Consider the following 27,995-nt stretch of genomic DNA (forward strand, 5'->3'; position numbering starts at 1 on the left):
TATTTTTGGGTTTGACAGTACATATACATACGTGTAAAGTAGGACACTGCCATAGGAGCTGCCTCAGTGCCATCTGCTGTCTGTGTGGTTACAGTGAAGCTGTAGTTGCTCCCAGAGAGAAGTCCATGGATTGTTTGGTTGTGTTTGTTTCTGACTGTTTCAGAGGAATTGAATGAGCCATTGCTGGTCTGAACCACATATGAGTAGTTTTTGTCTTCTGGCTGTTCCCACTCCAGGGTCACTGAGTCTGTGGTGATTTCTGTCTCTCTCAGGTTGGTGACAGAATATGGTCCTGAGAAAAAGATATGAACAGGTTTATGTGTTTATGCATGTCAGATTTTGGGTTAAGCACATATAGCTTAATATGTATTGGGCTTTAACTGTTATTGTGACAGATATAACTAAGATTAAAGTAGTTCCTAGTGAAATGTAGTAGTGTTCACTATTATAAATATTTGGCATTTTTAATTTATACTGATTAAGAAAAATTGTTAAATGTTCACAAAGCAAGTATAACTGAGTATCACTAAGTTTATAGTTATTTTAAAAAGCTTGACAATTTTTTTTAAACTGATACTGCATGCAAACATACAAAACATATGTTTTTTAGAACTTGTCCCTCTCACTATATTCCAAAAATAATAAAAATGATAAACAAAACCAGAAAATGTATACTGGTAAACAGAACTCAAACATAACATGTACAAATAGGTGAATACATAAACTCACATGAAAAATAAATACTAGTAATAAATAATAAAAACAATAACCCTGGCACTCACTGGTATAGTTTTCCGTTGTTACTGCAGTGCTCGTATAGTTTAACACACCCACAGTAACAACAGCAATACTGTAGGGGCTTCCGGACTGGAGCTTGTCCAGCAGAAACCAGTTGTGTGTAACGAGAGAGGAGCGCGAAAAGTTGGAAACACTGAAGGTGAACTGATTATAGTCCATGTTGGGAAAGGCCCAGGTGAAGTTGATGGACGTCTCAGTTTGAGAGACCACCGTGATGGGGCCTGGAGGGTTGGGAACTGAACAAAAGAAGAGAGGGAAACTATTTAATTATTGCTTGATTTAAGGCATTTATAAAATAAACATTGGTCAAGATACATATATATTACACATGTAGTATGCAGATTATGAATTAACAATGTAACTCACAAGTTGCGTTGCAATCAGACAAGTTGCTTTGAAAAGGTCCTCTTCTGGTGACCACAATCACACAGTAAAGCACTCCTGGTGTCAAATCCGGAAACTCTATGTACACAGTGGCGTTGCTCAGATCTGTTTTGTTTCTCTCCAGCTCCCCGCCTTTTTGCAGCAGGACGGTGTAGGAGTCCACCTGTCCAAATGCTAGTGTCCAGCTCACTGACATTGTTGTTGTGCTTCCTAACGCTATGATGCCAGAAACTGTTTCAGGCCCTGAAAAAAAAATGTAAATGTTATGTAATATACAATTAGAAAAGTTTGGGCCTTGCCTGAACACATTAAATTGACCAGAGGAATGTATAGGGTTGGGTCATCACTGAGAAATTGGAAGACAATTATTTATTGTACAATAAACAATGTGTATTTTAAACAAAGTTTAATTTGACAGAATTACTTCTGGGGAGTTAATGTGATGGCCAGAAACGTCCAAATTTGTTATGGTCCAAAATGATTACACATTCAATTATTATATAGAAACGAGTCTGCCAGTGGGACATTGACCAGTAAATACATGAGTGTGTATAACTCTTTTGGATGGTGTAACTTAATTTCAATTTTTATTAAGCAAATGCATCTCTTTAGCCACCAACAATGTTATATACTGTATATATACATAAACACTTTTCAGTAACTGTAATCACATACTTGTGTAACTTGATATGCTTTCCACTGTGGACTTGACCCCTCCTACCACCGTAAAGACATCAAAAGTGTACAGTTCTCCAGGCTTCAGATTGTAGAATGTGAACGACTCAGTGTTGGTTGAAGAATTCTGCACCATCCTGGTGTTCTGCAGCGCTTTCACCAGGTAGGAGTAGGTAGGCTTGTGATCGCTTTGTCTGTGCCATGTCAGCCGGATGGCCGTTGTGTTCACATACTCCACTTTGAGAAGCGACACTGCTTTCGGCACTGCAGCAAATACAGAAGAAGGTTATATAAGGCTTGAATCCACAATATAAAAGGGGTATTTTAAATGTACCATCAATTTGAGTATATACTGTAGGATGTTTCTGATAGTACAGAATCCATTAATGCTTCATTGTGTTTTAATGAAAGGCCTTACTGGTGTAACTGAATGTCTGTTCCACCGTGGATTCACTCCCTGCTGCTGCTCTTGTCGTGACATTGATATTGTATCTATTCCCTGGCTCCAGAGATGTTACATCTGCACTGTTATTGCTGACTGTTATGTTGAAAACCAGTTCTCCTGTAGTGGTGTAGGCTTGAACCAAGTATTCATAATATGACCAGGCTTCCTGTGGTGGTGACCATGACACTTTTACTGAGGTGGTGGATTTAGGGCTCGCTTCAAGATTCAACACAGGGTTGGGCACTAGAAAAACGACAAACAAAGGAAATGTTCACTAGAAAGCAATTGAATCACAAAAACCTTATGTCACTTGTGATATAATAACTGTAATCTTATTTCATATCCAGCAACATTCTTACTGAAGGTGGAGGCCGGACAAAACAATTGGTTATTTTACTAATATTGCCAAATCTACAACATGACTTTAATCAGTCCCAACTTTAGAGACACTTCTAGTATACTTACAGGTGAAAGAAGTAATTTGGACAGCCGTGCTCTTCAAACCCTGGGGTCCAACTGTTTGTACATTTATATTGTAGGACTTTCCAGAGAGAAGTGAGGTCAGCTCGGTGTGCTTGTCTGAGGAGATTTTATTCAGTGCCTCTCCACCATCATGCTGATAGGATATGTTATAACTGATGCTTGGAGCTCCATCCATCAAAACATGAGTATCCCACCTCAAAAAGAGCGAGGAGTTTGTCCTCTGACTGATGATGATGGATCCAGGAGGTGTGGGCTCTAAGAGGAATGAAAAACAGGTAGACACACACTTAATGCTTGTGTTTCTGTTGTTATACATGTCCTACTGGTTTTGATGGTTTAAACCCTTAATACAAAATAAACCCACTTGCAAAACATTATTACAATAATAATAATAATCTTACCAGTGGCAAATGAAGACTGCTCAGACGTCTTGCGGAAGTTTCCAGCTACAGCGGTCACTGTGATATTATACAGTCTCCCAGGGAATAAATCAGTAAAGGTTGCTTCTTTGCCCGCTGTTGTAGTGCTATTAGAATATATTTCATTTGAGATGTTCACCACATAGTGAACAGCCCTCCCTAAAGGTAAAGTCCACTCGATGGTCAGGTTACTGGTTCCTCGTGCAGTAATCTTGATGTTCTCAGGCTTTTCAGGCCCTGTACGATAAACAAGTAAAAAGTTTAGTTCCCTGTCATTGCATTATGAAAGAAACACATATCTAGTCATGTAGTGAATTTGAAATAGCGTAAAAGTAGGAACCACCAATGAAATATGTATTGACCAATAAAATATATCAAATATTACAACATGATCAATATATCTTAGTAATCCATAGACTATGTACTATATAAAAATACTGTATACTATATTTCTTATTAACCTAGTGTTTAGAATGGTCCCTTTTATGAACAATATTTCTCTCAAATCCAATGCGATATCAAGTTAAATATCATAGCAACACACTTTCCTTATTAGTACATGGTAATGTGTCAATAATTAATTAATCAACTTTTTGGTATATGTAAGCAGATGAATGTTAAAAGAGGCAACAGCTTTAACTACTAATGTGGGAACCAAAGGGGAGGCTGGCATGAAAACATATGAATGACATTAATGTAAACCAAAAATTGTTAGGATATGGAATATGTCTTCTAAAAGAAGAAATAACTCATTATTTCACAACTACATTACTGCATTTACATCAACTTCATTCTAGTGCAAATACGCTTTCCAAAAGTAGCAGGAAAAAGGGATCTCCAAAAGGCATGGACCTACTTGTGAAGGTACTTATTGAGGTTCCGGCTCCTTTGTTTGAGGATTTTCCAGCAACAGCAGCCACTAGAATGTTGTATTGGACTCCAGGGATTAAATTGTTGATAGTAAAGTTGGTTTCAATAGTGGTGTTATTAAGGGTTAGGGTTTCTCCTATTGCATTCCACTGAATTGAGTATGAGGACACATTGCCCTTGGGTTGTTTCCAGATCAGAGACACAGATGAATATGTGACTGCAATGATGGAGAGATTTTCGACACCAGCAGGTTCTGCAAGTGCAAAGAAAAACAGGGAAAAAGGAACATATTAGGAAAGATTAGGCATCTGAAAATGGATAAAAATCTTCATTGACGAAAATTATGATTAAAAAAATTAGAACTGGGAAATACGGAGGGTGTGGTTTACTTGTGAATATGTTGAGTTGGTAAGGATCTCCTGTTGTCTGATTGTCTCCAGCGACAGCAATAATTGAGATGTTGTAGCTAGTGCCAGGGATCAGGTCTGATAGCACAGCAAATGTGTTGTTGGTGTCTCTGATCGTCTTTGCTCCACCATGATCCCACTCCACCCTGTACAGGAGCACCTCACCAGGAGGTGGGGTCCAGTTCAGAGAGATGGAGGAGGTGTTTGCGGACACAATAGGTACTCCAATTGTACCAGGTTCTTGAGTTAAAAGGAGAGAAGAGGTCAATACTCTACGAGTAAAACATTTAACCCCCTGGTGTAATCGTGCCTGAGAGTCAATGTCAGTCTAAGGATGAAGAGCAAGTTAAGCAAAAACTTCTCCTTTGAGAGGACCTGTTTTTCTACACCTCTCTTATAGAAACCTCAGAGCATCATCCTGCTTGTGATCACTGCAGACAGTCTTCAACAACAGATGTTTTCAGCAGACTCTATCTGACTTCATGAACCACAGTTAATGTTTACTTACTTGTGTACTGAGAAACAGTGGCACTCTGTCCTTCAGTACTGCCATCACCTGCCACTGCAGTGACATTTATATCATACTGGACACCAGCAGTCAGGTCAGTAATGTTTATTTGTGTTTGATTCACTTTGTCACTTTTAGTTACATTTCCATCACTCCACTGTACTCTATAGGAAGAGCTGTTCCCCTCTGGTTTATTCCACATCACAGATATAGAGGATGTTGTGATTTCAGTGACAGAGAGATTCCTGACTACTTCAGGCCCTGTGAGCGCAGGATGAATACAAGGTGAGGAAGGAAGAATATTTAGAGCCAGGGAATACAAAACGACTGCGAGTGGTAAGAAAAAAAACTACACCGAGTGTGTTTCATGACACGAGACCATAGTTGCTTAACCAAAAAGCTAAACAAAGCTATTAAGTGCAATACAACTTGTGTTAAAAAGGGAAAAGGAAAGGAGAGGACAATACTCTATGAGTAAAACCTTTAGCACTTGGTGTAATCGTGTTGTGCGGATCAACATCAGTCTAAGGACGAACAGCAAATTAGGCAAAAACCTCTATTCTATATTCACAAGTATCATCCTGCTTGTGATCACTGCAGACAGTCTTCAACAACAGATGTCTTCAGCAGACTCTCTCTAACTGACTTCATGAACCACAGTTAATGTTTACTTACTTGTGTACTGAGAAACAGTGGCACTCTGTCCTTCAGTACTGCCATCATCTGCCACTGCAGTGACATTTATATCATACTGGACACCAGCAGTCAGGTCAGTAATGGTAATATTGGTTTCAATCACGTTTTCACTTTTATTTACATTTCCATCACTCCACTGTACTCTATAGGAAGAGCTGTTCCCCTCTGGTTCATTCCACATCACAGATATAGAGGATGTTGTGATTTCAGTGACAGAGAGATTCCTGACTACTTCAGGCTCTGTGAGCGCAGGATAAATACAAGGTGAGGAAAAACATTTTTTAGAGACAGGCAAATAAAGAACTAGTGAAAATGACAAGAACAAAGACTACACACAAGTGTTTCATAACAGCAGAGAACAGTTTCTTATCCAAAAAGCTACACCAAGCTATTACAAAAATGAAACGTATGGTTACCTGTGACTATGGTGAGTTGGTAAGGATCTCCTGTTGTCTGATTGTCTCCGGCAACAGCAAAGATTAAGATGTTGTAGCTAGTGCCAGGGATCAGGTCTGATAGCACAGCAAAGGTGTTGTTGGTGTCTCTGATCGTCTTCGCTCCACCATGATCCCACTCCACCCTGTACAGGAGCACCTCACCAGGAGGTGGGGCCCAGTTCAGAGAGATGGAGGAGGTGTTTGTGGACACAATAGGTACTCCAATTGTACCAGGTTCTTGAGTAAAACGGAGAGAAGAGGTCAATACTCTACGAGTAAAACATTTAACCACTGGTGTAATCGTGTTGTGCCTGAGAGTCAACGTCAGTCTCTAAGGATGAAGAGCAAGTTAAGCAACAACTTCTCCTTAAAGGAGTTGTTTTTCTACACCAGGACGTGTCTTATAGAAACCTCAGAGTATCATCCTGCTTGTGATCACTGCAGACTAGGGATGTTAAGATTCACTGATTCGCATCGGTGCACCGGCATAAATGTTCAAGATGCGAGTGCACCGGTTGAAAGAGTGCACATCGGCTACAGTTTGGGTTGAACTCGCGATGCATCGATTGTAGCGTCTTTGCATCTGTAAAAAAACGATTCATTCATATAATATCCTCTCATCCTGTCAGCACTCCGCAGAGACGATCTTTGATCTTTGCTTCGCACTACGGAGGCCGAGAGTCTCAGTTATCAACACACATGGAAGTCGAGGAGAAAGAGAAACACAGCGCACCGAAAAATACCTACAAATCAAACGTTTGGCAACACTTCGGATTTTTCAAGAAAGACGGTCAACTTGAAAAATCGCTCACAAATTGTAAACGATGCCGTGCCGCTTTAAAGTACACAAGTAGTACGAGGAACTTAGCGACGCACATAAAGAGGCGACGTGGGGTCTGCGGCTGAAAAGAAAAACCTGAAAGTTAGACATATGAGTTAAATCACTCAGTGAGGTGTTCTGTCAGAGAGAGTGGTGTTTAGTTTACAACAGCTGTGACTGCCAATAATAGTTTAAATGTCTTCCTTACTGTAAGCAGTTATGAAAGACCTGTTTGTGAAAGGTTATTTGTATTTGTTATTGTTCATATTGAAACCACACCACTGCTATCTGCTCACTGGTGAGTTAGGCTATGAATGAGTATTAAGCACATCAGTCTGGCAGTTGTATGGGCATTGCACTATGGTAGTTGTTATTTGCACATTGTTAATCATGGGCAATGCATCCTTAAATTGTTTAACTGTGAGGTGTTATACAATTGTACTGTACTCTGGAGAGTGTTTTAAGGTAAAAAAGAAACAGCATGATGGAATGCGCAGTACTAGTAGAGAGAACCAAATATGTAAAGCACTTTTTTGTTAATTTATGATTTGCTGCATATAAGGAATAAAACAAATATCCTCTGTCGTACCATATTGAAGTATCATTATTTTGCATCGTGTTGAATCGCATCGTATCGCCCCGAATCGCATAATGTTGAATCAAATCGTATCGAACTGTATCGCAACAGGGGTGAATCGTATCGTATCGCATCGCCTGGTGTTTCAAATGTATCGTTAATGTATCGTATCGTTGGCAACGTATCGAGATGCGCAACGCATCGGCCTCAGTGATGGAGATGCACATCCCTACTGCAGACAGTCTTCAGCAACAGATGTCTTCAGCAGACTCTCTCTATCTGACTTCATGAACCACAGTTAATGTTTACTTACTTGTGTACTGGGAAACAGTGGTACTCTGTCCTTCAGTACTGCCATCACCTGCCACTGCAGTGACATTTATATCATACTGGACACCAGCAGTCAGGTCAGTAATGTTTATTTGTGTTTGATTCACTTTGTCACTTTTAGTTACATTTCCATCACTCCAATGTACTCTATAGGAAGAGCTGTTCCCCTCTGGTTTATTCCACATCACAGATATAGAGGATGTTGTGATTTCAGTGACAGAGAGATTCCTGACTACTTCAGGCTCTGTGAGAGCAGGATAAATACAAGGTGAGGAAGGAAGAATATTAAGAGCCAGGGAGTAAAAGACTACTGAGAGTGGCAAGAACAAAAACTACACCAGAGTGTGTTTCATGACACGAGACCACAGTTGCTTAGCCAAAAAGCTACACAAAGCTATTAAGTGCAATAACACTTGTGTTAAAAAGGGAAAAGGAGAGGAGAGGTCAATACTCTTTGAGTAAAACCTTTAGCACTTGGTGTAGTCGTGTTGTGCCTTAGGATCAACATCAGTCTAAGGACGAACAGCAAATTAGGGAACAACTTATATTCTATATTCACAAGTATCATCCTGCTTGTGATCACTGCAGACAGTCTTCAGCAACAGATGTCTTCAGCAGACTCTCTCTATCTGACTTCATGAACCACAGTTAATGTTTACTTACTTGTGTACTGAGAAACAGTGGCACTCTGTCCTTCAGTACTGCCATCACCTGCCACTGCAGTAACATTTATATCATACTGGACACCAGCAGTCAGGTCAGTAATGGTAATATTAGTTTCCAACAAGTTTTCACTTTTAGTTACATCTCCATCACTCCAATGTACTCTATAGGAAGAGCTGTTCCCCTCTGGTTTATTCCACATCACAGATATAGAGGAGGTTGTGATTTCAGTGACAGAGAGATTCCTGACTACTTCAGGCTCTGTGAGCGCAGGATAAATACAAGGTGAGGAAGGAAGAATATTTAGAGCCAGGGAATTACAAAAATACTGATAGTGACAAGAACAAAGACTACACCCGAGTGTGTGTCATGACAGGAAAGCACAGTAGCTTATCCAAAAAGATACACAAAGCTATGAAGTCAAAAAGGACTTGTGTTTACTTGTGACTATGGTGAGTTGGTAAGGATCTCCTGTTGTCTGATTGTCTCCAGCAACAGCAAAGATTAAGATGTTGTAGCTAGTGCCAGGGATCAGGTCTGATAGCACAGCAAATGTGTTGTTGGTGTCTCTGATCGTCTTTGCTCCACCATGATTCCACTCCACCCTGTACAGGAGCACCTCACCAGGAGGTGGGGTCCAGTTCAGAGAGATGGAGGAGGTGCTTGTTGAGTCAGTAGGACCCCCAATTGTACCAGGTTCTTAAGTAAAAAGGAGATGAGAGGTCAATACTCTATGAGTAAAACCTTTAGCACTTGGTGTAATCGTGTTGTGCCTGAGGATCAACATCAGTCTAAGGACGAACAGCAAATTAGGCAACAACTTCTATATTCACAAGTATCATCCTGCTTGTGATCACTGCAGAGTCTCCAACAACAGATGTCTTCAGCACACTCTCTCTATCGGACTTCATGAACCACAGTTAATGTTTACTTACTTGTGTACTGGGAAACAGTGGTACTCTGTCCTTCAGTACTGCCATCACCTGCCACTGCAGTGACATTTATATCATACTGGACACCAGCAGTCAGGTCAGTAATGTTTATTTGTGTTTGATTCACTTTGTGACTTTTAGTTACATCTCCATCACTCCACTGTACTCTATAGGAAGAGCTGTTCCCCTCTGGTTTATTCCACATCACAGATATAGAGGATGTTGTGATTTCAGTGACAGAGAGATTCCTGACTACTTCAGGCCCTGTGAGCGCAGGATAAATACAAGGTGAGGAAGGAAGAATATTTAGAGCCAGGGAATTACAAAAATACTGATAGTGGCAAGAACAAAGACTACACCCGAGTGTGTTTCATGACAGGAAAGCACAGTTGCTTATCCAAAAAGATACACAAAGCTATGAAGTCAAAAAGGACTTGTGTTTACTTGTGACTATGTTGAGTTGGTAAGGATCTCCTGTTGTCTGATTGTCTCCAGCAACAGCAAAGATTAAGATGTTGTAGCTAGTGCCAGGGATCAGGTCTGATAGCACAGCAAATGTGTTGTTGGTGTCTCTGATCGTCTTCGCTCCACCATGATCCCACTCCACCCTGTACAGGAGCACCTCACCAGGAGGTGGGGTCCAGTTCAGAGAGATGGAGGAGGTGCTTGTTGAGTCAGTAGGACCCTCAATTGTACCAGGTTCTTAAGTAAAAAGGAGAGGAGAGGTCAATACTCTATGAGTAAAACCTTTAGCACTTGGTGTAATCGTGTTGTGCCTGAGGATCAACATCAGTCTAAGGACAAAGAGCATATTAGGCAACAACTTCTATATTCACAAGTATCATCCTGCTTGTGATCACTGCAGACAGTCTTCAACAACAGATGTCTTCAGCACACTCTCTCTATCGGACTTCATGTACCACAGTTAATATTTACTTACTTGTGTACTGAGAAACAGTGGCACTCTGTCCTTCAGTACTGCCATCACCTGCCACTGCAGTGACATTTATATCATACTGGACACCAGCAGTCAGGTCAGTAATGGTAATATTTGTTTCAGTCACTTTGTCACTTTTAGTTACATTTCCATCACTCCACTGTACTCTATAGGAAGAGCTGTTCCCCTCTGGTTTATTCCACATCACAGATATAGAGGATGTTGTGATTTCAGTGACAGAGAGATTCCTGACTACTTGAGGCTCTGTGAGCGCAGGATAAATACAAGGTGAGGAAGGAAGAATATTAAGAGCCAGGGAGTAAAAGACTACTGAGAGTGGCAAGAACAAAAACTACACCAGAGTGTGTTTCATGACACGAGACCACAGTTGCTTAACCAAAAAGCTACACAAAGCTATTAAGTGCAATAACACTTGTGTTAAAAAGGGAAAAGGAGAGGAGAGGTCAATACTCTTTGAGTAAAACCTTTAGCACTTGGTGTAGTCGTGTTGTGCCTTAGGATCAACATCAGTCTAAGGACGAACAGCAAATTAGGGAACAACTTATATTCTATATTCACAAGTATCATCCTGCTTGTGATCACTGCAGACAGTCTTCAGCAACAGATGTCTTCAGCACACTCTCTCTATCTGACTTCATGAACCACAGTTAATGTTTACTTACTTGTGTACTGAGAAACAGTGGCACTCTGTCCTTCAGTACTGCCATCACCTGCCACTGCAGTAACATTTATATCATACTGGACACCAGCAGTCAGGTCAGTAATGGTAATATTAGTTTCCAACAAGTTTTCACTTTTAGTTACATCTCCATCACTCCAATGTACTCTATAGAAAGAGCTGTTCCCCTCTGGTTTATTCCACATCACAGATATAGAGGATGTTGTGATTTCAGTGACAGAGAGATTCCTGACTACTTCAGGCTCTGTGAGCGCAGGATAAATACAAGGTGAGGAAGGAAGAATATTTAGAGCCAGGGAATTACAAAAATACTGATAGTGACAAGAACAAAGACTACACCCGAGTGTGTTTCATGACAGGAAAGCACAGTTGCTTATCCAAAAAGATACACAAAGCTATGAAGTCAAAAAGGACTTGTGTTTACTTGTGACTATGGTGAGTTGGTAAGGATCTCCTGTTGTCTGATTGTCTCCAGCAACAGCAAAGATTAAGATGTTGTAGCTAGTGCCAGGGATCAGGTCTGATAGCACAGCAAATGTGTTGTTGGTGTCTCTGATCGTCTTTGCTCCACCATGATTCCACTCCACCCTGTACAGGAGCACCTCACCAGGAGGTGGGGTCCAGTTCAGAGAGATGGAGGAGGTGCTTGTTGAGTCAGTAGGACCCCCAATTGTACCAGGTTCTTAAGTAAAAAGGAGATGAGAGGTCAATACTCTATGAGTAAAACCTTTAGCACTTGGTGTAATCGTGTTGTGCCTGAGGATCAACATCAGTCTAAGGACGAACAGCAAATTAGGCAACAACTTCTATATTCACAAGTATCATCCTGCTTGTGATCACTGCAGAGTCTCCAACAACAGATGTCTTCAGCACACTGTCTCTATCTGACTTCATGAAACACAGTTAATGTTTACTTACTTGTGTACTGGGAAACAGTGGTACTCTGTCCTTCAGTACTGCCATCACCTGCCACTGCAGTGACATTTATATCATACTGGACACCAGCAGTCAGGTCAGTAATGTTTATTTGTGTTTGATTCACTTTGTGACTTTTAGTTACATCTCCATCACTCCACTGTACTCTATAGGAAGAGCTGTTCCCCTCTGGTTTATTCCACATCACAGATATAGAGGATGTTGTGATTTCAGTGACAGAGAGATTCCTGACTACTTCAGGCTCTGTGAGCGCAGGATAAATACAAGGTGAGGAAGGAAGAATATTTAGAGCCAGGGAATTACAAAAATACTGATAGTGACAAGAACAAAGACTACACCCGAGTGTGTTTCATGACAGGAAAGCACAGTTGCTTATCCAAAAAGATACACAAAGCTATGAAGTCAAAAAGGACTTGTGTTTACTTGTGACTATGGTGAGTTGGTAAGGATCTCCTGTTGTCTGATTGTCTCCAGCAACAGCAAAGATTAAGATGTTGTAGCTTGTGCCAGGGATCAGGTCTGATAGCACAGCAAATGTGTTGTTGGTGTCTCTGATCGTCTTTGCTCCACCATGATTCCACTCCACCCTGTACAGGAGCACCTCACCAGGAGGTGGGGTCCAGTTCAGAGAGATGGAGGAGGTGCTTGTTGAGTCAGTAGGACCCCCAATTGTACCAGGTTCTTAAGTAAAAAGGAGATGAGAGGTCAATACTCTATGAGTAAAACCTTTAGCACTTGGTGTAATCGTGTTGTGCCTGAGGATCAACATCAGTCTAAGGACGAACAGCAAATTAGGCAACAACTTCTATATTCACAAGTATCATCCTGCTTGTGATCACTGCAGAGTCTCCAACAACAGATGTCTTCAGCACACTGTCTCTATCTGACTTCATGAAACACAGTTAATGTTTACTTACTTGTGTACTGGGAAACAGTGGTACTCTGTCCTTCAGTACTGCCATCACCTGCCACTGCAGTGACATTTATATCATACTGGACACCAGCAGTCAGGTCAGTAATGTTTATTTGTGTTTGATTCACTTTGTGACTTTTAGTTACATCTCCATCACTCCACTGTACTCTATAGGAAGAGCTGTTCCCCTCTGGTTTATTCCACATCACAGATATAGAGGATGTTGTGATTTCAGTGACAGAGAGATTCCTGACTACTTTAGGCTCTGTGAGCGCAGGATAAATACAAGGTGAGGAAGGAAGAATATTTAGAGCCAGGGAATTACAAAAATACTGATAGTGGCAAGAACAAAGACTACACCCGAGTGTGTTTCATGACAGGAAAGCACAGTTGCTTATCCAAAAAGATACACAAAGCTATGAAGTCAAAAAGGACTTGTGTTTACTTGTGACTATGGTGAGTTGGTAAGGATCTCCTGTTGTCTGATTGTCTCCAGCAACAGCAAAGATTAAGATGTTGTAGCTAGTGCCAGGGATCAGGTCTGATAGCACAGCAAATGTGTTGTTGGTGTCTCTGATCGTCTTCGCTCCACCATGATCCCACTCCACCCTGTACAGGAGCACCTCACCAGGAGGTGGGGTCCAGTTCAGAGAGATGGAGGAGGTGCTTGTTGAGTCAGTAGGACCCCCAATTGTACCAGGTTCTTAAGTAAAAAGGAGAGGAGAGGTCAATACTCTATGAGTAAAACCTTTAGCACTTGGTGTAATCGTGTTGTGCCTGAGGATCAACATCAGTCTAAGGACAAAGAGCATATTAGGCAACAACTTCTATATTCACAAGTATCATCCTGCTTGTGATCACTGCAGACAGTCTTCAACAACAGATGTCTTCAGCACACTCTCTCTATCGGACTTCATGTACCACAGTTAATATTTACTTACTTGTGTACTGAGAAACAGTGGCACTCTGTCCTTCAGTACTGCCATCACCTGCCACTGCAGTGACATTTATAGCATACTGGACACCAGCAGTCAGGTCAGTAATGGTAATATTTGTTTGATTCACTTTGTCACTTTTAGTTACATTTCCATCACTCCACTGTACTCTATAGGAAGAGCTGTTCACCTCTGGTTTATTCCACATCACAGATATAGAGGATGTTGTGATTTCAGTGACAGAGAGATTCCTGACTACTTGAGGCTCTGTGAGCACAGGATAAATACAAGGTGAGGAAGGAAGAATATTAAGAGCCAGGGAGTAAAAGACTACTGAGAGTGGCAAGAACAAAAACTACACCAGAGTGTGTTTCATGACACGAGACCACAGTTGCTTAACCAAAAAGCTACACAAAGCTATTAAGTGCAATAACACTTGTGTTAAAAAGGGAAAAGGAGAGGAGAGGTCAATACTCTTTGAGTAAAACCTTTAGCACTTGGTGTAGTCGTGTTGTGCCTTAGGATCAACATCAGTCTAAGGACGAACAGCAAATTAGGGAACAACTTATATTCTATATTCACAAGTATCATCCTGCTTGTGATCACTGCAGACAGTCTTCAGCAACAGATGTCTTCAGCACACTCTCTCTATCTGACTTCATGAACCACAGTTAATGTTTACTTACTTGTGTACTGAGAAACAGTGGCACTCTGTCCTTCAGTACTGCCATCACCTGCCACTGCAGTAACATTTATATCATACTGGACACCAGCAGTCAGGTCAGTAATGGTAATATTAGTTTCCAACAAGTTTTCACTTTTAGTTACATCTCCATCACTCCAATGTACTCTATAGAAAGAGCTGTTCCCCTCTGGTTTATTCCACATCACAGATATAGAGGATGTTGTGATTTCAGTGACAGAGAGATTCCTGACTACTTCAGGCTCTGTGAGCGCAGGATAAATACAAGGTGAGGAAGGAAGAATATTTAGAGCCAGGGAATTACAAAAATACTGATAGTGACAAGAACAAAGACTACACCCGAGTGTGTTTCATGACAGGAAAGCACAGTTGCTTATCCAAAAAGATACACAAAGCTATGAAGTCAAAAAGGACTTGTGTTTACTTGTGACTATGGTGAGTTGGTAAGGATCTCCTGTTGTCTGATTGTCTCCAGCAACAGCAAAGATTAAGATGTTGTAGCTAGTGCCAGGGATCAGGTCTGATAGCACAGCAAATGTGTTGTTGGTGTCTCTGATCGTCTTCGCTCCACCATGATTCCACTCCACCCTGTACAGGAGCACCTCACCAGGAGGTGGGGTCCAGTTCAGAGAGATGGAGGAGGTGCTTGTTGAGTCAGTAGGACCCCCAATTGTACCAGGTTCTTAAGTAAAAAGGAGATGAGAGGTCAATACTCTATGAGTAAAACCTTTAGCACTTGGTGTAATCGTGTTGTGCCTGAGGATCAACATCAGTCTAAGGACGAACAGCAAATTAGGCAACAACTTCTATATTCACAAGTATCATTCTGCTTGTGATCATTGCAGAGTCTCCAACAACAGATGTCTTCAGCACACTGTCTCTATCTGACTTCATGAAACACAGTTAATGTTTACTTACTTGTGTACTGGGAAACAGTGGTACTCTGTCCTTCAGTACTGCCATCACCTGCCACTGCAGTGACATTTATATCATACTGGACACCAGCAGTCAGGTCAGTAATGTTTATTTGTGTTTGATTCACTTTGTGACTTTTAGTTACATCTCCATCACTCCACTGTACTCTATAGGAAGAGCTGTTCCCCTCTGGTTTATTCCACATCACAGATATAGAGGATGTTGTGATTTCAGTGACAGAGAGATTCCTGACTACTTTAGGCCCTGTGAGCGCAGGATAAATACAAGGTGAGGAAGGAAGAATATTTAGAGCCAGGGAATTACAAAAATACTGATAGTGGCAAGAACAAAGACTACACCCGAGTGTGTTTCATGACAGGAAAGCACAGTTGCTTATCCAAAAAGATACACAAAGCTATGAAGTCAAAAAGGACTTGTGCTTACTTGTGACTATGGTGAGTTGGTAAGGATCTCCTGTTGTCTGATTGTCTCCAGCAACAGCAAAGATTAAGATGTTGTAGCTTGTGCCAGGGATCAGGTCTGATAGCACAGCAAATGTGTTGTTGGTGTCTCTGATCGTCTTCGCTCCACCATGATCCCACTCCACCCTGTACAGGAGCACCTCACCAGGAGGTGGGGTCCAGTTCAGAGAGATGGAGGAGGTGCTTGTTGAGTCAGTAGGACCCCCAATTGTACCAGGTTCTTAAGTAAAAAGGAGAGGAGAGGTCAATACTCTATGAGTAAAACCTTTAGCACTTGGTGTAATCGTGTTGTGCCTGAGGATCAACATCAGTCTAAGGACAAAGAGCATATTAGGCAACAACTTCTATATTCACAAGTATCATCCTGCTTGTGATCACTGCAGACAGTCTTCAACAACAGATGTCTTCAGCACACTGTCTCTATCTGACTTCATGAACCACAGTTAATGTTTACTTACTTGTGTACTGAGAAACAGTGGCACTCTGTCCTTCAGTACTGCCATCACCTGCCACTGCAGTGACATTTATATCATACTGGACACCAGCAGTCAGGTCAGTAATGGTAATATTTGTTTCAGTCACTTTGTCACTTTTATTTACATTTCCATCACTCCACTGTACTCTATAGGAAGAGCTGTTCCCCTCTGGTTTATTCCACATCACAGATATAGAGGATGTTGTGATTTCAGTGACAGAGAGATTTCTGACTACTTTAGGCCCTGTGAGCACAGGATAAATACAAGGTGAGGAAGGAAGAATATTAAGAGCCAGGGAATTAAAAAACAAGTGAATGGCAAGAAACAAAACTACACCGAGTGTGTTTCCTGACAGGAAAGCACAGTTGCTTAACCAAAAAGCTATAAAAGCTATCAAGTCCAATACAACTTGTGTTAAAAAGTAAAAAGGAGAGGAGAGGACAATACTCTTTGAGTAAAACCTTTAGCACTTGGTGTAGTCGTGTTGTGCCTGAGGATCAACATCAGTCTAAGGACGAACAGCATATTAGGCAACAACTTCTATTCTATATTCACAAGTATCATCCTGCTTGTGATCACTGCAGACAGTCTTCAACAACAGATGTCTTCAGCAGACTCTCTCTATCTGACTTCATGAACCACAGTTAATGTTTACTTACTTGTGTACTGAGAAACAGTGGTACTCTGTCCTTCAGTACTGCCATCACCTGCCACTGCAGTGACATTTACATCATACTGGACACCAGCAGTCAGGTTCGAAATTATTATATTTGTTTCAGTCACGTTGTCACTTTTAGGGATATTTCCATCACTCCAATGTACTCTATAGAAAGAGCTGTTCCCCTCTGGTTTATTCCACATCACAGATATAGAGGATGTTGTGATTTCAGTGACAGAGAGATTCCTGACTACTTCAGGCTCTGTGAGCGCAGGATAAATACAAGGTGAGGAAGGAAGAATATTTAGAGCCAGGGAATTACAAAAATACTGATAGTGACAAGAACAAAGACTACACCAGAGTGTGTTTCATGACAGGAAAGCACAGTTGCTTATCCAAAAAGATACACAAAGCTATGAAGTAAAAAAGGACTTGTGCTTACTTGTGACTATGGTGAGTTGGTAAGGATCTCCTGTTGTCTGATTGTCTCCAGCAACAGCAAAGATTAAGATGTTGTAGCTAGTGCCAGGGATCAGGTCTGATAGCACAGCAAATGTGTTGTTGGTGTCTCTGATCGTCTTCGCTCCACCATGATTCCACTCCACCCTGTACAGGAGCACCTCACCAGGAGGTGGGGTCCAGTTCAGAGAGATGGAGGAGGTGCTTGTTGAGTCAGTAGGACCCCCAATTGTACCAGGTTCTTAAGTAAAAAGGAGAGGAGAGGTCAATACTATATGAGTAAAACCTTTAGCACTTGGTGTAATTGTGTTGTGCCTGAGGATCAACATCAGTCTAAGGACAAAGAGCATATTAGGCAACAACTTCTATTCTATATTCACAAGTATCATCCTGCTTGTGATCACTGCAGACAGTCTCCAACAACAGATGTCTTCAGCACACTGTCTCTATCTGACTTCATGAAACACAGTTAATGTTTACTTACTTGTGTACTGAGAAACAGTGGTACTCTGTCCTTCAGTACTGCCATCATCTGGCACTGCAGTGAGATTTATATCATACTGGACACCAGCAGTCAGGTCAGTAATGTTTATTTGTGTTTGATTCACTTTGTGACTTTTAGTTACATTTCCATCACTCCACTGTACTCTATAGGAAGAGCTGTTCCCCACTGGTTCATTCCACATCACAGATATAGAGGATGTTGTGATTTCAGTGACAGAGAGATTCCTGACTACTTTAGGCCCTGTGAGTGAGAGAGAAGTCGGTGGGGAAAATAATTAATGTTACACTATTACAATTTTAAAACACTGTTATCATCTTTGTTTTTGACATTTGATTTGACAAACATCATTCTGCAACAAAAAAGTTACATTCAGGAATGATGTTCTTAACACATGTGTGATAACTTATATTTTGTAGAAAAAGCACACGGATACTTACATTCTTCTGTAGAGACCTGTGGAGAGAGAGAAGCAGAGTAAAATATCTTGCACCAGCAGAGGTCAGCATTGAGTTAACACAGCTTCAAACGATCAATTAGAAACCCAACCACCCAGTCAATGTCACAGTAAATCAGTAAATTTAGCAACAACAAATAGCACTGCAAACCAGGTAATGTTTACATGGTTTCTTAAAACAGCCTTTTGTCAGTCCTACCAGTAAAACGTCTGCTGCGGCAGGCGGTACCGCAGCATCAGAACCAAGACTCAGGGACCGTTTCATCCCCCAGGCAATAAGACTGCATAACGCCTGAGCTCTGTTAAGTGCCTCCAGAACCCAAAGCATTCATCTGGTTGCATTTTAGATTTATTTAATTTATTATCTTAATAGTTATCACTGGATCAAACAGTATTTATTTAGTATTTCACTAATATAGTTAACTTCAACGGCAATACTTGTAGACTGGTCTAGCAACATAACCTGCACTATTTTATTCAACTTTATCGAACTTTTATTTTTCAAGATGAAGGTCTAAATGCTGTTTCGAAGACGTTCCTACTATGCCCTTAATTAAATTATAATGGATAAATATTGCTGGGTATTTAATTTCAATACCTTTTGGTCATATAGTATTGATTATCAAGAAGTGTTGATCAAAAAGTTATTGATTTAAATCCTGTGTAAAGGATCAAACGTGCTTATATTTCCTAAACTAATCATATATGCACTCATTGCACTGATATTAAAATATAGCGTGAGATCCAAAAGTAGTCAATTGAATGTATATCGAATCTAAATACAAACAAGAAAGGAAGAGGAAAACAAACAAAAAAATCAAAAGAGTTATTCTTTAAACACACAAGCTCCGTTTTATGGGATAGTGTCTTACATAACTAATGACAGACTGTGGTTTTGTATCAGTTGGAACGAACAAGAGAACCTGGTCATATTCAACCGTCGGTTATTATTCTCTTCTCTCAGACGTTACATTTGGGGAAGTGTTGTCGACACACTGTTCTTCCTCATCCCTATTGCTCTGAAACAACTACAAGTGTTGACAGCAAACAACAATATCATGCACACAGACACAGACACAGACACAGACACACACACACACACATACACACACACACACACACACACACACACACACACACACACACACACACACACACACACACACACACACACACACACACACACACACACACACACACACACACACACACACACACACACACACACACACACACACACACACACACACACCTGTACACATTCTTGGCCACAAAACTCAAACTCTGTATTTCTACCATGGTTATTTCCTGTGTCCTGGTATCAGGACTAAACACACAGCTCTGATTCTACATTACTTATTAGCCAAAACCTCATCAGCCCAGAGTGACTCGCTGACATGTAGCCTTTCAGTTTGTTTACCGCACAGCTAAACATTAAACACATTGCATCATTGCTCAAACCTTCATCATTCTCTCAACTACAAAGATAAACCTCAATCATTAACTCCTGATAATGTCGGAATATCTTTACAATTACAGCAAGCAGCCAATAAGGCAACATTGCGAAAAACCACATGCTTCCATTTAAAATAGGGGATTTGGTTTTTGTCAGTGTCTTTTTGTATGTTCATCTTAATTACCCATTGTTTTCTATTTGGTTTGGCTAAGCCACTTGATATGTTTAATTTTGCGTCAACATGGATAAAAAGTCCTTAAAGTGCTCAGAAAAAATGTAGTGGAAAATAACAAAAATTACAACTGAACTGGGCAAACTATATCTGCTGATAAAGATCATGTGATATAATCAAAAGCTTCAGAATAACTAAAATGACCTTGTGGTGCATTTATTTCCGCCACTGCTGCTGTGGTTAAAATCTGAACCTCAACAACAGAAACATGTAGGCCTACAGTACTATTTATTTATAAAGCACTACAAAAAATGTAGTTTGTGTAGTGAAATACATTTTTATTTAATGGGACGACGAACTTACTGTAAACATTACATAAATTCAACGATAGAACTTTAACTGTTTCTGGCTCCAGATGCAGTATAAAACAGCTCACTGTCAGAAAAAATAAACTTTTTCGATCTATGCATGAATCTCATGTTTTCATACAAATGTTCTTTTTAAACGGACCTCGGAGGGTGTAAATTCTCTGAACTATGATTCCCAAATGCTTTATTTCCCTTGGCGCTGTTCCTAAGTATCACTTATTTTCCTCCTTACTAAATAAACAAAACAACTTCTCAAGCCATTATGCCTTGGCACTGACTCAGAGAGCAGAAATAGCTCAAACCCAAATTCCCATTTGGGATATACTGCCCTCGAAATACTTAAGTTGACATAATGGACATCTTTTCTTGTATGCATATCTACTGGGACTCAGCTCCACCCATCTGTACATGCTGTAACACTCAGTCTATCTCTTAAATCAGGATCTTAGAATCACTTAATTACTGGGCAAATGCGTACGTATAATCAAAAGGAATATTCACTTATTATTATATGGAAGCCAATAAATACAAATAATAATTTGTCATGTTAGAACATGCAGTGGAACATCTCAAATTAAATAAGATCTCCAGCGTTACTTCTTCTAAAACAATACTCCCACTTGAGGAGCACTTCTTTATTTTCATTGTGAAAACGCTCTTGGCTTCGACTCAGCCAATGACCCTTTTGCCCTGTGTACTGTATCTTTGCCCTTTGACTGGGCCTGTCTGCATGGGGAGGAGGAGGAAATGGCTGTACTGACCACTATATAAACATTACATCAACCCTAAAGGCAGCCTGCCTGCCACTCTCTGATTCCCTTTCATTCCCAGTAGTCTGCGTTTGCTGCTGATAACAACCCGGTTCCTTCCTCCATAATAACACTCAAGACTCAAAAACAATCAAGAAATCACATTAAAAGATGTCGGGTCAGGCATTAGCCTATTTAACCTTAGCGCATTATAATCAGATAAATTATTTTAAAAATTGAAAATATAAGAACAATTCTTTATTAATGCTCTTAATAGAAAGTGGATTCAAGAAAGTGGTGGAATTTCTTGCTACACAAATTATGTTATTTGGCAAAACCAAAACATGTAGGTGTCTTGATGATTTCAGCTTTCCACTTTAAGCTTATACTTCAGCCGTCAACTCAAACATTAATTATGATTGTGAGATTTTGGGAAAATTGAGACTCTCACTTTCTTCTGTCGGAAGTCTAATAAATTGGCAACTTGTTTTCTATTTAAAGTGCGTTGCCTTAGTATATAAGAATCCCACTCATTGTTTCTGTTCTAACATAACTTCCTGTCACTTCCTGCGCCCACCCAGAGACCCCTGATAAGAGATATGAGCAACATTAAGGACTTCTAAATTAAGCAGGCTGTACTTCATATGTCCAGCTCATTAAAACCTGTAAAGCCCCATAGCCCCCACCGGCGAAGACACAAAACTGTGTCTCAGGGCTTCTTAACATTTAACAACCTATTAATGTGTCATACCCACTTAGGCCCCGGCCCCACGGGAACGAAAACGGGTTGTATCCGCATATTTCTCTTGCTTATAGCCCTTTTTGCCACACGGGGCCGTAACGAAACGATAGAAATGGACCCTGCAAACGACAACGGGTCCAAAGGTGGATAGATCTGGGAAGGGAGCGCTCTGGGGGGTCCAACGGCTCCGTGTGATCGCCTCTATACGATCATTTTGTGATAATGATGACGCAATAGCCCCGCCTCTCCCCACCTCTGCTGCTCACCCCCGCAAAAGTACACTGCACACTGAATTCAGATTATTTATCTTTATCTCGATATGGACATAAACGCGAGTGAAGTCTAATCTGACAGGACGGAGACACGCAGCTCCTCCCGCTGTGATGCAGCTGGAGCAAAACACACACTTCAAGTCAGATCATCACCCTTAGCTATTTTAATTAGCCTACCTCTCAAACTACCTAAACTAGTTATAAATATGTTTATTTTTTACTGTCGGCCGGGTCACTCATTACTGGATCAGCTGCTGCATGAGACAGACACTGACGCTGACAGAAGAAAGTAAAAAGAGAGGACAGGCTCCGTGTATTTTATTATTATATATCATTATATATAGTCGTTATTCATTTGTTTTAAAGCTTAATAAATAACAAAGAAGACCTTTGACCGGCACTTTTATAATTTTGTCCGGAAGATTTAAACTTTTCCACACGTTGACCGGCGAAAAACTCTGCCCGGTTCCCTCGGCCCCCACCACGGTGAATAAACAGAAGCGCAACCATGACAACCATGCTTCTTCGCTGCTTTTTGTGGAGGAAGTTACAGCGCCACGTACAGGCTCGGCATATGTACTGCAGCTTTTTCCAGCGGTTGGAGCTAAACGGAGCTGTCTCGTGTGAACAGACACTATCCGGTGTATATTGCGTGTGGACGGAAGCTTTTTTGCGATTGCGATTGCGTTAATCCTATGCATTTTGCCGTATGCGTTCCCGTGGGGCACCAGCCTTAAAGGTAGGTAATTCACTTCAGAAACACTTGTTGTTATATTCCATGGAATGCTCTTAACATCCCGATAGCAATTAATACATTAAATGCTTTGACAATAAATACATACAAATATTTCATCTGTGGAAGCCGTGGTGCTGCAAAAAGCACGAACAATCAACTGGATGGCCTACCTGCCTGTCAGCCTTCCATCTCGTGCACAAACTTATCTCGTGCCCTCATTGGTCATGTGCGCGTTTGTGTGTGTTGGAGGAGGGGCTCTGTAAGGAAGTCTGAAGGAAGGGGCAGATTTCTTTCGGCTGCGTACTTTCAAATTCTAGCGCACTCAAGCTGGTTTCTCCATTATTACCTACCCTCAGAGTCCTGCACAGGTCTGATTGTCAAGACCCGCTCCCGCCCCGCACCCGCGAAATGCAATACCGAATTGCAGCCACTTCAGGGGACCATGGGACTCACATCAGTTAGCATCAGAAGTAAAAAGGCAAAAGCATTTAAAACTACCATTTATCAACGTATTTTACTTAGAAAAGCTGCAGTGTGACCATGAGTGTGACCCACATACTTTAAGAGTCGTGTTTACAGAGTACCCAACACAAAGGTTCCTGTTGAGCTACACCTCCCTTTTTGGTCCCATCTCCCAAATATTGAAAAATAACCCAATAACCTACATAGATTTATTGTTTTATTCCGGGATGGTGAAACTTTAGAAGCTCCAATACTGGACGAATACGTAGATTATATTTCCCACTCATGGACTTAGGCATCCATAGCTGTGGGAACATGTTTCAAATGGGGGGTACTGTGGGGATGACACGAGGGCTGGTTCTGACCAATTTGCTAACCTACTGTAGGCAAGATTTTAGCTGGCAATGAAAAACCTCTACAAAAGACCAATACACTACAAAAAGAGAAACGTATTCACATGGTGGACAGCTTATATAAAAAGGCTTCAAATGCATTTAGTATTGTATGAACATATTTTAATTGGGGGGTGGACGTCACATCCTCTAGGGGGGTCGGGGGTATGCCCCCCCCGGGAAGATTTGTTTTAACATTTTAAAGTAAAATGCTTCAATCTGGTGCACTTTGAGCGCCCAATTACTAGAGACCTGATCTAGGGGGTACAACTTTAAACACCCATATGAAAAAGATCGTTTTTCATTTTAATAATATAAAAATGGAAAATGGAACCAGGGTGAAAAGGGTGTTATCTTTACTTAATTATGAATGTTGTTACATCAAGGCCCATGATCAATGGGGGGGGGGGGGGGGGGGGGGGGGGTGTGTGTGCTAGTGACTTATCCAATCAGCCCACATCGTCCGACCGGCCCACTTCGGTACCGGCCCATCGGGATTCGTCCCGAACGTCCCGATGGCCCGTCCACCACTGGTTTTCATATAAGTAATGGTTTATTTTTGGACGGAAGCTATAATTAAATTTTTTTTACTATGTTCAATCTGAATTTAATTTAAAATAAAAACATCTATATTGATTCTGACTTGTCTACATCCGACTCATAGGTGTATCATTGCTTTGAGAATTTTTTTAATTAATTTACCCCTTTTAAAAGTGAAGATATAGTCATTTGTTCTGGGAATGTCATTTTCGAGCCTGAGACCTGAAAAACAGGCTCGGGGCTCAACAGGTCAAATAAAGGAAGACAAGAATTGCACAACATAGACTAATAAATCAACAATTGTCTCACCTAAACAAGTATTTTTTCTTAAAGCGTGCCTTTGGGTTTGCTTTCAATTATCAAGATAAAGGTTTTACAAATCTTACATTTCCCAAAATAATGTTCTCTAGTATAATGTACGTTTAAAAGTTTGTATTGTAGGTTACATTCAGTTTAGGAGGGTCCAAAATGTGTCATGAACATTGCTTCTAACTTTATCACCCACTGACTGTATTCACAAGGTCAGAAGAACCCATTAGCTTTGACCTCTCCTACACTAAAAGCACTACCACTTAAAGGGTCAGTCAATTATAAAACATTTTCTCCTTTACCTATAGTGATAAGTACTTCTCTTTCAATAGTTTATACTGTATTTATGTATAAAAATGACTCCTATAATCCCATATATTTAATAGCACAATGCATGTATTCAACTCTGGAATTTTTGTAATGATCTGGATATTTAGAACACATATTTATAACCAACTTAGAACAACGTTTTATTCAGAATATGCTGGTAATAATACTACCCTATAAAGCATTGACATCTGTAGTGAGTAAGAAAAAACAAGTTGGTAGTGATCATTTAAATACACTTTTTATTGTTTGCTGTAATGGACCAACTGTGGATTTTTCTGCATGCAAATGATCTTTTTAGAAGTCTGCGTTTTATATATTTGTATTCTGTATACAGTAGTATATAATATAGAATTTGAGAGTTATAGCTTTTATATGTGAACACGAATAGCGCAAAACTCCACAAGATAAATTAAATGTGTGTCCCTCTGTGGAATACAATAGGAACGTGAATCATAAAAAAAAATGACGGCTGTAACTGTGAGTGTGTTTGTCTCCAGGTACAGTATCAGCCTCCCACACTTCGGTCCTTTTGTTGCTATCGCAGGCCACATCAGTGGCTATGGAAATGAGTGACGTAGTATTTACTGTTCCCAGCGCTGTGCAGAGTGTGGAGCTGCTCGCTGCAGATACCCATCTGAGTACAATGCACTTGCCAAAAGAGCTTCCTCTTTCTGCTGCTGAGATGTGCATGCATTCATACGAACCAACACCCACAGATGAGAAATAGAGGGCTGGGCCATTACACTGATCATAGAAGTGTGATCAGTGTGTTGTTTGAAATGTGTTAAAGTGGAGTGTGGAGCGTGGGGTGTGATGTGTGCTCTGTGAGGATGAAAGAGGAGATAAATCATTCTGTGGGATTTGTATTAGACTGGCTTTCTGCTTTATTAAAGGGTGTAATTACCACCTTTAAATTATCAAAGAAACTGTGGCTATATATGTATTTTCCCTTTTTGGATGTAGGCTTTAAAGAACAATGTATGCTGGGATAGGAACCTACGCCATGTGACCCTGGAGAACATGATCTGGTTCATTCGGAAACAGGAACGACTAGCTGTGTCAAATGTCTTGGCGATCCATCCAATCGTTTTTGAGGAATTTAACAAAAAAAGTAAAAATGTCAACCACCTTTTGGCACTACAGAAAACAGTCAGGGAAAATCTAAATTAATTAGGTTGCAACCTCTGGGAACCATGAACATCTGTATAAAATGTCATGATAATGCATCCAACAGTTAAGATTTCTAAGTCTGAACCAACTGCTAAACCAACAGAATGCCATTGCCACTGAGGTGTACTGTTGATTGAACCCAAAGTAAAAAAGTCCCTTTAGTAAGTTAACAGTAATAGTCAGATCCTTATCTGCTATAACACAGGTTTTAGTAACAGCAGCGTTTCCCTTTCCCCGCTACACACACACACACACACACACACACACACACACACACACACACACACACACACACACACACACACACACATACACACATACACACACACACACACACACACACACACACACACACACACACACACACTTGAGACTCAGTATCTGCAGATCTCTAGGACATCCCTAATCCATACATGTAAACTAAACACCTCTACATTGTCATTCCTAGAGCTTAGCTAAGTCAAACTTGTTTTTTAGAACCAGACATTTATACAGCTGCCACAGACAGCTTGTTATTTGTTCACTTTGTACTAATGGGGCATTACAAATCTTACTTGAACATCTCCAGCACTCCATCTGTTCAATACATTGAAAGACAAGTGGAACAAGAAGAAATTGTACTTTTCTATCCCCACTGCAGCCTTGCTCGGAGGCTTCTGGTAGAAAGATAGCTATCTGCTGACAATAAGGCCTTTGAGGCCGAGAGTAGAGCCTGTGTCTCATTTACATGGACTGGGGAACTGTGACTCTTTGTAATTCATTTTGTACATGCTGAGCTTCCAGTCGAAACCTTGGTTGATGATGGCAGCATGCTTGGGGATGTTAATTTAAAACTGGACTGTCTTGATACAGTCAGAGGAGGGATGGGAGTGGGCGGGGTGTGCAGCATTCCACAAAGGAGGACTTGACTTGTGACTTTTGCACTTTAGATCAATAATTGGATGCAAGTTTTCTTCAAAGCTTCATTGAGTAAAATACATTTTGGATAAAGATACTTGAAGTAATGAAGTAATCACACGTCACTCACATTTTATAGTAGTGTAAGGCATTAGAATAGCAGCTAGCCAGAAAGAAAGTGTTTCACAGTCCAAAGCCACAGACGGGCCAGTTCTTGTAAGTGTTAGAGAACGTCACATTTCCTTGTTCCAAGATGTCTGGACTGATAGTAACATCACTGTTCTCTCACTTCTGCATGCTGTCAGGAGTCCACAGACAGAGAAAGAGGGAGAAACACTGCAGTATAACAATGCAGTGCATTGGAACAGAGAAAGGTTCCATAATCATGCAAAGTTTATTACCTTTCCTGGATCACTAATGTGTCAAGCTTTGACTTTGCACGCAATGTCTTTAGACTATGCCAACAAACAGTACATTTTTAGCATATTTGTATATCAAACAGATTTTTACTACTGAAAGGATTGGTGTATTTAAGTACACATTTTGTTTATTGTATATATATTTTTTCATTTAGTGAAAAAACACTTGTATATCTAACTTTGATGATTCCCATTGAGACATTGCATTCATATAGAATACAATACTGAATAGTATTTAATATGTGGTTATATATCTGACAAATTACTTCAACCAGTAACTAATTTAAACGTACTAGAAAAAATGGTGATGTTGACACACAATTAACATCCTGAATTTAAGTTTCAATACATATAATATGCATTAAAATGTAGGCACTATACCCTTAGTCCTTCTGCCCAGGGGTTTTAAAAAATGTTACCTTGTACAATAAATAAAAGTTTGTCGTTTTCTTCAGAGATCTTGA

The 27,995-nt window shown here is 40.5% G+C and overlaps 1 protein-coding gene across 14 annotated transcripts in view; it reads right to left on the minus strand.

The window, feature by feature from the left end:
- Positions 1–27,995, minus strand: part of LOC117491539 (receptor-type tyrosine-protein phosphatase beta) — a 37,815-nt gene that overhangs the window by 6,002 nt on the left and 3,818 nt on the right. For 2 of the 14 annotated variants that reach the window (XR_004556777.1, XM_034141571.1), the window contains exons 2-35: positions 18,501–18,516; positions 18,043–18,303; positions 17,542–17,799; positions 17,101–17,361; positions 16,424–16,684; positions 15,928–16,185; positions 15,487–15,747; positions 14,993–15,250; positions 14,552–14,812; positions 13,872–14,132; positions 13,376–13,633; positions 12,935–13,195; positions 12,441–12,698; positions 12,000–12,260; positions 11,506–11,763; positions 11,065–11,325; positions 10,385–10,645; positions 9,889–10,146; positions 9,448–9,708; positions 8,954–9,211; positions 8,513–8,773; positions 7,833–8,093; positions 6,102–6,359; positions 5,665–5,925; positions 4,990–5,250; positions 4,464–4,721; positions 4,061–4,327; positions 3,187–3,441; positions 2,768–3,040; positions 2,276–2,545; positions 1,858–2,121; positions 1,165–1,425; positions 783–1,034; positions 32–292 (exon numbers count right to left, since the gene is read on the minus strand). Coding sequence is in view for 13 of the 14 variants with exons in the window: in XM_034141571.1 (XP_033997462.1) it covers positions 32–292; positions 783–1,034; positions 1,165–1,425; positions 1,858–2,121; positions 2,276–2,545; positions 2,768–3,040; positions 3,187–3,441; positions 4,061–4,327; positions 4,464–4,721; positions 4,990–5,250; positions 5,665–5,925; positions 6,102–6,359; positions 7,833–8,093; positions 8,513–8,773; positions 8,954–9,211; positions 9,448–9,708; positions 9,889–10,146; positions 10,385–10,645; positions 11,065–11,325; positions 11,506–11,763; positions 12,000–12,260; positions 12,441–12,698; positions 12,935–13,195; positions 13,376–13,633; positions 13,872–14,132; positions 14,552–14,812; positions 14,993–15,250; positions 15,487–15,747; positions 15,928–16,185; positions 16,424–16,684; positions 17,101–17,361; positions 17,542–17,799; positions 18,043–18,303; positions 18,501–18,516 (8,614 nt within the window). In the remaining variant the exon portion in view is untranslated. The remainder of the gene's footprint in view (positions 1–31; positions 293–782; positions 1,035–1,164; positions 1,426–1,857; positions 2,122–2,275; positions 2,546–2,767; positions 3,041–3,186; positions 3,442–4,060; positions 4,328–4,463; positions 4,722–4,989; positions 5,251–5,664; positions 5,926–6,101; positions 6,360–7,832; positions 8,094–8,512; positions 8,774–8,953; positions 9,212–9,447; positions 9,709–9,888; positions 10,147–10,384; positions 10,646–11,064; positions 11,326–11,505; positions 11,764–11,999; positions 12,261–12,440; positions 12,699–12,934; positions 13,196–13,375; positions 13,634–13,871; positions 14,133–14,551; positions 14,813–14,992; positions 15,251–15,486; positions 15,748–15,927; positions 16,186–16,423; positions 16,685–17,100; positions 17,362–17,541; positions 17,800–18,042; positions 18,304–18,500; positions 18,517–27,995) is intronic. The other 12 variants (XM_034141573.1, XM_034141577.1, XM_034141576.1 and 9 more) reach the window with 12 other exon arrangements.

Source organism: Trematomus bernacchii, unplaced genomic scaffold (assembly GCF_902827165.1).
Source record: "Trematomus bernacchii unplaced genomic scaffold, fTreBer1.1, whole genome shotgun sequence".
In the NCBI taxonomy this organism is placed as follows: domain Eukaryota; kingdom Metazoa; phylum Chordata; class Actinopteri; order Perciformes; family Nototheniidae; genus Trematomus; species Trematomus bernacchii.